The sequence below is a fragment of the Macadamia integrifolia genome, chromosome 6, assembly GCF_013358625.1.
Source record: "Macadamia integrifolia cultivar HAES 741 chromosome 6, SCU_Mint_v3, whole genome shotgun sequence".
In the NCBI taxonomy this organism is placed as follows: domain Eukaryota; kingdom Viridiplantae; phylum Streptophyta; class Magnoliopsida; order Proteales; family Proteaceae; genus Macadamia; species Macadamia integrifolia.
In genome coordinates this window covers 16,860,116-16,869,625 of record NC_056562.1, presented here as the reverse complement: position 1 = coordinate 16,869,625, position 9,510 = coordinate 16,860,116, and the positions used below count along the sequence as shown (strand labels likewise).

At 38.9% G+C, this 9,510-nt stretch overlaps 1 protein-coding gene across 1 annotated transcript; it reads left to right on the top strand.

Annotated features, from left to right (window-relative positions):
* The first annotated feature begins 3,865 nt into the window (after positions 1-3,865).
* On the top strand, positions 3,866-7,225 carry LOC122082094 (probable (S)-N-methylcoclaurine 3'-hydroxylase isozyme 2). The gene is made up of 3 exons (XM_042649584.1): positions 3,866-3,898; positions 5,420-6,322; positions 6,471-7,225. Exons 1-3 carry the CDS (start codon positions 3,866-3,868, stop codon positions 7,080-7,082), a joined length of 1,548 nt encoding a protein of 515 aa, XP_042505518.1. The 3' UTR covers positions 7,083-7,225.
* Positions 7,226-9,510: the final 2,285 nt, after the last annotated feature.

Sequence of the window (9,510 nt, the reverse complement as noted above, 5' to 3'; positions counted from 1 at the left end):
CCCCCCCCTTTTTTATGAGGTTAAATTGTATCATAAGTTTGGATACATGGACCAAAAAATCTCTTTGGGCTCACTTGACCGGTCATCCTGCCTTCAGACCGGTTTAGGATCAATAAAGAGCCGAAATTGACTGGATTGATTATTAATTGGCCGTATTTTTCAATATATAGGATTGATTAGTTAATTACTCGATTCTATCTTGGCCTCAAGAGGATGAAACATATTAGAAACTGGACCAATTGACACCTCTACTCTCATCATGTAAGTATTCAGTTTATTTTAGTTCTATGACTATTCGGAAATAGGTTATGCCTGGTTCGTCACCCCTGCACAACTAGGTTAGGTGAAAAACAACTCATTTATAAAGTAAGGTAAAAGGTTCTGTGCATAGTTCTGCCCTCTTCTTACAAGAGGGGTTCGCTGAAACCCCCCTTATTTGACACTTTGTAACTCGTCCCCACCTTATGTGGTTATGCATAAAAAACCTCCCCTTCCAATAATTCTCTTAGAGGAATTATATATGAAATTTTTTTGGACTTTACAGTGTTATAAAAAAGAAATGTAAAAAAAATGAAGAAAAACCACCTGCAAGAACCAAGGTGCATACTATCTGGGATCGTGCACTATTTTCGTGGAGAAATCTCCATAAAGCACAAACTTTTTGGCTTGTTGTTCCACCTTTAAGAAGAGCAAAGGACGTATGAAGGTATCATGCTTGAATCTAATTGCACCATGACCAATGGTTTCATGGCGAACCTAGTTCTCTTTTTCCCTTGTGTGAGACTCCTTTAGAGGAGCATAGACTGCACCACAATTTATGGTAGAAAAATGATGCCTTGCCTCAAATCACCTCTAATTGTTTATTGCTTAACCCCTATAAAGAAAGAGCAACTCAATGCACAAGGGTTCCACTATTACAAGGTCTGAAAGGGGAAAACGTATGCAGTCTTACCTTCTACTTAACCACTATCCATCCCTTAAAAAGGTTCATTTGTCTTTACCAACTTATATTAACCTCCATCCCTCAATTCCTTCTAACCATCTTCCCATTTAAATGGGGATTTACATGTTGCCCATCTAAATTGATATCTTACACGCCAAGCCAATATGAAGAGAAAAATAATATATTTAATGAATAGAGAGAAATGAGACCCAAATATTTATAAATAAAGAGGAGAGGAGAGAGAGAGAGCCTTGATGTGCTACCTCTCCACTGTCAATCTGATCTGGAAACTTCCCTTCGTTTGGTACATGTGGAATAGTAACTGACATAGTCACACAGAAGCATCTCTATCTCAATCAAAGTTTTGTTTCTTGATAGCAACAACCAAACCCGAAAGGATGATGGTCTACCCATCGGATACACGCCTAATGTGCCTGCTCCTGTCGAGACCATGGTTGCGGCAAAGGATGGTGGAGAAGGCGTCAAAATTCTCTACAGTGAGGTGGTGAGGTGTAGTGAGCATCCAATGGCTAGGGTGCATGGATAGACCCTCCCAGCCGTTAGGTACTCATTGCACCTCACCACTTGCTGCAGACAATTTAGACTCGTGGAGAAGAGGATGGGATCGCGGTCAACCAAGTGGATCAACTCAAACGAGGTTAATGAATCTCAAACAAAACTTAAAGAGTCCATGACCTTGAATCTATGTGAATACTCTGGAGCCACTCTCAATTTTAGGGAAGGTTTCACTTGTTCACTACTGCACTCTCTTTCCTACATCTACTCTGTCACTGTGGGTGGGAACTTAGGTAAGATCTATAGAAACGCAACCTTAAAATGATGTAGTAGATAATGAAAAATAGAACAAAAAATGCACATGGATTTACGAGGTTCGGCAAGGTTGCTTATGTCCTCGGTGAAATGAGATCTTGCTTCACTATCAACGTAGAATAGGGTTACAATACTCGTCCCTCACACCTCTCAGTATTGCTTGCATTATAGAGAAAGAAACCATCACTATGAATATATAGCGAAAATTCCTAATCCGGAAAGTACAAAATTGCCTTCAAATAAAAAAATTCGAGCGGAGGACTGTGCCCACCTACACCCCCGTCCTGCCTGTCGAGGCATTGCACCATTACTCCTGAGATTAAACTATGATGAAATACAAGACATCATACACTAACAAGATTATCCCGATTTCACCTACAAATGGTTGATTAATACATTTTAGTATCGTTCAATTTTATTCAGGGGTAAGTCTAACAACTTATCTGACCGGCCCAAAGCCCATAAAGAACAAAATCCACGTTGCAAAACTTCTCTCGAGCAATTCATCGAACAGATTCAATGCAAATACAATGGTATCCTTCTCGATGAAACCTCCACTGGATTGGTTTTCTGAAAACCCTCGAAAAACCATCACCTTTTAGCGATGGCCTTCAGTCCCTCTTTATTCTTTTTGTGTTCTTTCACCCTTCAACCCCCTTTTCCCCCTTACTACTAATTAATTCTTATCAATTTCATCGAAAACAAAATTAAAAAAAAGACAAAAGAGCTAAATCAAGATTTGTAACAGAGAATTTAATGACATGTTAACAATCATTGAACTAAAAAAACAAAAAAACAAAAAATGTTGTAGTATAAGGAATAAAAAGAATGAACATTACTTCATAGATAATACTTTGATCTAGAGAAAACATTACAGCTTTTATTGCACTAGTAAGAAACATAAGCTAATACTTTATTTAATTAGTGGACGATTTCAAACCCCACTGAAGGTCCTTACTAGAAGGTATGATAAAATTGGGTTCAATCCAAGCACAATTTCTCCGAATTTTCATTCTAGATATGTCTAGGCTTGAATAACTGGTGCCAAAAGAATGGTACATATGAGTACTTAGAGAATAGAAGACACAGTAACAGGAATTGATCATGCCTCCTCTATTACTACTGTGTGTTTTTCCCTCTTTGGAAGAGCTATTCGAGAAAGGCAATAGTGGTCTCGCTAGGGAAGGTTTGGCTTGCTGCAGTTATTTTGATTCCTCGATCGTCAGCTATGGATGGAAAGAAATAATCGAAGATATGATAATAAATCTCTTCCTACTGGTGGTGAAAGCAATAATGCAAGATTTCTCAAAAATGGAAAAAATGCATATCTTCTCAGTTACAGAATTATTGATTTCTATGAAATTAATGTTATCTGTTTCCGAGTGCCTTTTGAGAAAATTGTTGAAGTTGTATGGGCGCCTCCTCCAGATAATTGGTTGAATTAAACATTGATGGGTGTTCTCTTAGTAACCCGGGCTGTTCTGAGGCGGGTGAGATCATCAATGATATAGGAGAATTTTCAAATGGGCCAACAACCTAGTCCAATAAGCCCACATGTCCAAGTCAAAGGATAGAACTACTATCACAATCACAAGAAGAAAAGGAGAGAAAGTAGATCTTGCCATCCATTCCATCGATTGCATTATCCATTTTTAAGGAGAGCGAAGTTTGACTTGTAAAGAATAACATGTGATCTTCCAAATCTTGGACTTGATTCCAGATCATCGTCTGATGATCCAGAATGAATACGGAGGCACCCTTTCCCATGTGACCTTGAAACAAGATTACCATTACATTAGACCAAGAAACGGTTACCATCTGGAATGGTTAAAACAAAAGATGGTGTATGGGGACGATCAAGAACAGTCCAATTGCATTCTTCCCTTCTATCATCATCCTTGTGTGGATAAAAAATTCCAAGATTTCCATCTTCACCGAGGCAGTAAACAAGCCCATTATGGAATACTGGATTGGTATTAGATAGCCTGAATGGTAGATTATTGGCTATACACTTGTGAATAGTCCAGCTTGCTTCCCCCTGACAAATTATGCAAATATGTAATCTTGCGATGCCAAAGACCATACAATTCGATGAGGTTGGAGGGGATGAGAATGAGAATGCTGGTAAGTGGTACGACCATTTTTCATTTTCTGGTAATAAATCCCATTCTTGGGATGGAAAATCCGGGAGTTCAATCATAGTCTTATTGAAGGGATTGAGAAAGAACACTCGCCTTGAATATTCACATAACTAACCAACCATCGCTTGAGGAACATATTCCTGAATCGGATAGTCCTGGAATTTCTATGAGACTGCCTTTGAATAAGGGATGAAAAACATTCAATACATGGTCCTCTTCCTCAGGATACACAAGCCATGGAGATTGGGTCATTGGCGTACTTAAGAGTAATATGTAGTGGGAACGGATTGCCCTTGGATCGCCATGTTTCTACAAACATATGCAGCACTAAACTGTATATCAAACCAAGAATAAAATGGGATTAAAAACTAAAAATAGTGATAAAATAATTACTGGGTGACATGATCTTTCCACCTTTGGATCTTTTTCCATGACATTTAGCCATTAGCAAATTATATTTATCATTACACTATTAATAATTTATCATGTTGACCAAAGCTTCCCCCCCCCCCCTCTCTCTCTCTCTCTCTCTCTCTCTCTCTCTCTCTCTCTCTCTCTATATATATATATATATATATATACACACTTACCTCTGGATTATCAATGAAAATATAAAAGAAAAGGAATATATATATATAAAATAGTTTCCCTTCACCCACAGCAAAGGAGGATTTCCTTCACGAATGGTCTTGGTGTTTTTGGTCAGGCATAGCAAAAGAGGGTGCGAGTTATATTGACTATGGTAAAAGAGTAATAATGACATTAGATTAGGGTGTTTTTATCCAAGGTGGAGGAAAAAATTCTCCAAAAGATACAATAGATATATGATGGGTCAACTCTCAAGAATCCTTGGCCCCAAGTAAATAAATAAATCAAAGTAAAAATTCCTTAACCTCCAAGGTTTGACTTTCCTTGCATGCTCCCCACACTCTATAGGTCACTCTTAACATATAGATGTGTGATAAGTCAACTCTCAAGAATCCTTGGTCCCCAAGTAAATAAATAAATCAAACTAAAAAAGAGAGTGGATCAAGTTAACGACAATCTTGTACGTCCTTCGACCATTGATTTGAAATTCATTTTCTTTTTCTTTATTTAATAGATTCTAAATCTACAAACCAGGAACATACGAGACTAATCTCGTACATAAATCTAATCCGTTCTCACTAAAAAAATCCTTAACCACTAAGGTTTGACCTTTCCATGCATGCTCCGTCACACTCTGTTGGTCCCTCTTAACATAGAGGTGTGATGGATCAAAATCTGAAGAATCCTAGGACCCAAGTGAATAAATAAATCAAACTAAAAATTCCTTAACCACCAAGGTTTGACCGTCCGCTCAGTCACACTCTATAGGTCACTCTAAACATTATCTCTTATATTGTTTACTGTGTCTTGGGGAAGAAGAAAATCAAGTTCCTAAGTACATAATGGTACTTTCGTCACCTTTGTTGACCCTTTATATAAACCTAAATAGACCCTAGAACTGAACTACAAGACTTAGGTAAGAACCATGGCTCAAACAGCTCTCATTGGAGACATCTATTTCCTCTTTCCTCTCTTCTTGCTAGCTCTTCTCTTTCTCCTTTACAAGACTTTTAGATCTTCTCCATCCAAAGGTTCATCTCTTCCACCAGGACCATCTCCATGGCCTATCATAGGCAACATTCCCCAGATGGGAAGAGAGTCCCATGTCTCATTCACCCATTTAGCCCAAACCTATGGTCCACTCATCTCACTAAGACTTGGTCCCCGGCTTCTTGTAGTTGCATCATCACAAGCTACAGCAACCGAGATACTCAAGGTGCATGACAGTGTACTCTCTGGCCGCTTCGCACCACAGTCGGCATCCGATCTCAAGGACAACCCAGAACGCATGACAATTGCTTGGGCTCCTGAATGCAATGATCAATGGAAGAGTCTACGTACCCTTTATCGGTCTGAACTGTTCTCATCCAAGCTGCTTGAGTCTCAAGCATTTTTGAGGGAGAAGAAGGTGATGGAGCTGATCAGTTTTCTGAGTATAAAGGAAGGTGAGGCTGTGAACATAGGTGAAGTAATGTTTGCTACTGTTTTTAACATCTTGAGTAATCTTTTCCTGTCAAAGGATTTGGTTAGTTTTGAGGATGATGGTACTGATGGAGGGATTAAGCAACTGGTGAAGAAAATAATGGTGTTGGCATCAACTCCTGACTTGGGTGATTTGTTTCCAATATTCAAGAGGTTAGATATTCAGAGGCTAAACAAGAGAGTGAAGGAATTGTTTGAGAAGATCAGTGCTAGGTGGGAGAATATCATCAAAGAAAGAAGAGAAAGGGTTGATTGTAGTGTTTCAAGCCAACAAGATTTCTTAGATGTTCTGATCAACCATGGTTTTACTGATGATCAGATCAACAACATGCTTCATGTATGTCCCTCTCTCTCTCTCTCTCACTCACACACACACACACACACACACGCACACGCAAAATTTTTTGCTTTAAAAGTTGAATAAGAATCAAACTTGAAATGCCCATTAACTAATTTTGAAGTTGGCTGTTTCATGTCCTTGCCAGGAGCTTTTCACTGCTGGTACAGATACAAGTGGAACAACAATTGAGTGGGCAATGGCAGAACTGATGAAAAATGAAGAAGCCATGAACAAAGTTCGAGATGAACTTACAAAGGAGATGAGAGGAAAATTTGTACAAGAGTCTGATCTACCACGCCTACCTTACCTTCATGCCTGTGTAAAAGAGACACTAAGATTACATCCTCCAGCACCCTTTCTCCTTCCTCACCGTGCAATTGATTCATGTACTGTGATGAATTACACCATACCCAAGGACTCTTTAATATTCGTGAATGCGTGGGCAATTGGTAGGGACCCTGTGGCCTGGGATGATCCATTAGCCTTCAAACCAGAGAGGTTCCTTGAATCTGATGTGGAATTCAAGGGTAACCATTTCCAATTCATACCGTTTGGTGCAGGAAGGAGAATCTGCCCAGGACTATCCATGGCTGCTAAGCAGATTCATTTCATTCTGGCTTCTTTGATTCACTCCTTTGATTGGTCTCTCCCAGAAGACATGCATCCAGCCAATCTAGACATGAATGACAAGTTTGGAATAATGTTACGGAAGAAACAACCTCTAATCCTCATTCCTAAAGCAAGACACAGTCAATAATCAAGTCTTCCTTCCACACTATTGTGAGAGTGGATTATGTCTTATCTTGGTCAGTGTCCATAGTTTTCTGCTAGCCTTTTTATCCTATATTGAAGGTGTTGTAAATTATACTTGCCTTCTATGCAGATCTATTTCAATTTGTTCGTGTATTTTGTTTTGGTTTGGTTTTTTTTTTCTTGCAAATAACATTCTCAGATTGAAGATAAAACAGAGTTGTTTTAATAGTTTTCCTCCCACAGCTAGAACTAATTATTATCAGCACATATTAAATTATAAAAAAAACCATACTAAAACCATGGTCAGCAGCAACAGCTGCAACAATGACCCAGATTCGTTCATCACCATTAGTGAGAAAGTCATCTTTGAACACAACATTAAATATAGCAAATTCATCGCTATTGCCATCGCGATCGCAGTACACATCTCCTTCTCTCCCAGCTCTTTCTTCTTCTTCTTCTTTTGTTTATTTTGCTCTTTCTTCTTCTTCTTCTTTTGTTTATTTTGATATAACCGTACGAACTAGAGAGAACCAGTGACTGGAGAGGGATGGAAGAAGTCAAGAAGCTAGTCTAGGATAAAAATGTCTTGAAAAAATAGGTGATGAGGGTGGGGGTACTTTTGTAAATCCAAACCTGATTATATATATATATATATATATATATTTGGGTAAATGGGTAATCATATAGTTTTCGTAATTTTCTTTTCTATTCTTCTTGAAGACCATAGTCCTATTAGAGTGGGGGATAGCGGAAGAAAAAAATCATCTACAGCAGCTGCACGGATGTAGTGAGTGGCTGAAAGCACCTTGAGGTGTGTGTCCAGGTGCCCCCAACTGTTAGATGCTCACTCCACCAGTGCGGCTGCTGTAGAGGATTCGGGCTCGGTATTATAGGGGATAATTACGTAAAAAAAAATCATTTCATCAAAGGGACAAAAAAAAATTATAAAAAAAGCGCTTTCATCATTAAACTGACAACCACCCTTCCCCTCTGTTTTTTAATGACAATAAGTCTTAGGCTGTGTTTGGTAACGTTTCTGTTCCAAAAACGACATTTCGTGTCAGAAACGGAAATTTCAGTTTTAGTGTCAAAATGTCGTTTTTTTTTTAACGAAATTGGAATGATGGAACTACCTTTCGTTGTTACGTAAATTCTTGTTTTTTCATTTTTGTTTTTGTTTTTTTTCACCTTTTGTTAAAAAAAAAAAACGAAGCACACCATAAATGCACCAAACGCTTTATTCCGTTTTTCGTTCCTAAAAAACTCCAGAAATGTTTTTTTAGAACGTTACCAAATGCAACCTTAGACGGAGTTTTCCTAAGACCATGGTGAAAGCAGAATCCATTCTCCCCAAGTCAGGGGAAGGAGGGGGTCACATTTGGGCCCTCTTCTCATTCAACCATCGATGCCAGAAAACTTTGTCTATAATCATTACGCTGTTTCGTCATCTTCTTCCTTTGATGGGAGTTACTCTGTGATGGAGAGATATCTCTGCATGCTTTCTGCAACAATTGTAGGAGGTACTCCATGGCTGATTCCAGAGATCTTTCCTCATAAGCTAAACTCTATGGTGAGAGTTAACTCCATGGCGGATTCCAGAGATTTGAGATCTATGTGAGACACCAAGGTTAAAGACAACTACAGTAGGAGTTCCTCCATTGGCACTTCAAGAGGTTTGGGGGTTTACCTAAGAAGAAGATACTTCTCTGCATCTCTTTGTTGTCTAAATCACTGCCATGGGTATCATCGACTTCGTACGGAAGAACCTTACATGGAGGTATTTTTCCTCAACGGTGAAGGAAAACTCTCCAAAAAATACAATTGTTGTGTGCTGGTCAATTCCATGGAGTCCTCACCCCACCCTGATTAAATTAATCTAACTAACAAAGCCTTAACCGTTAAGGTTTGGCTCTAGATTCATCTGGGCCTTTTCTTTGCTCTGACCTTGCCTTGCCTGCTCCCACACGCTTTATATAGGTCACTCCTTAACAATTTCTATTATTGTTTATTGTTTACCATATTGTAAGGAAGAAAAAAAAATCAAGTTCCTTGGTACAATATGGCTCTTTCAGCACCTTTGTTTACCCTTTATATAAACCTCAATTCATAGTCCCTAAAATTGAAGTGCCAAGCTTTGATGAGAATCATGGTTCAAAGAGCTGTCATAGGAGACATAAATCTCTTCTTCCCTCTCTTCTTATTAACTCTTCTCTTTCTCCTTTACAAGAATTTCAGATCTTCCCCATCCAAAGGTCTTCCACCAGGACCAACTCCATGGCCCATCATAGGAAACATTCACCAAATGGGAATGGAGTCCCATGTCTCAATCACCCACTTAGCTCAAACCTATGGCTCACTCATCTCACTAAGACTTGGTCCCCGGCTCCTTGTAGTTGCATCATCACCAGCCTCGGCAACTGAGATACTCA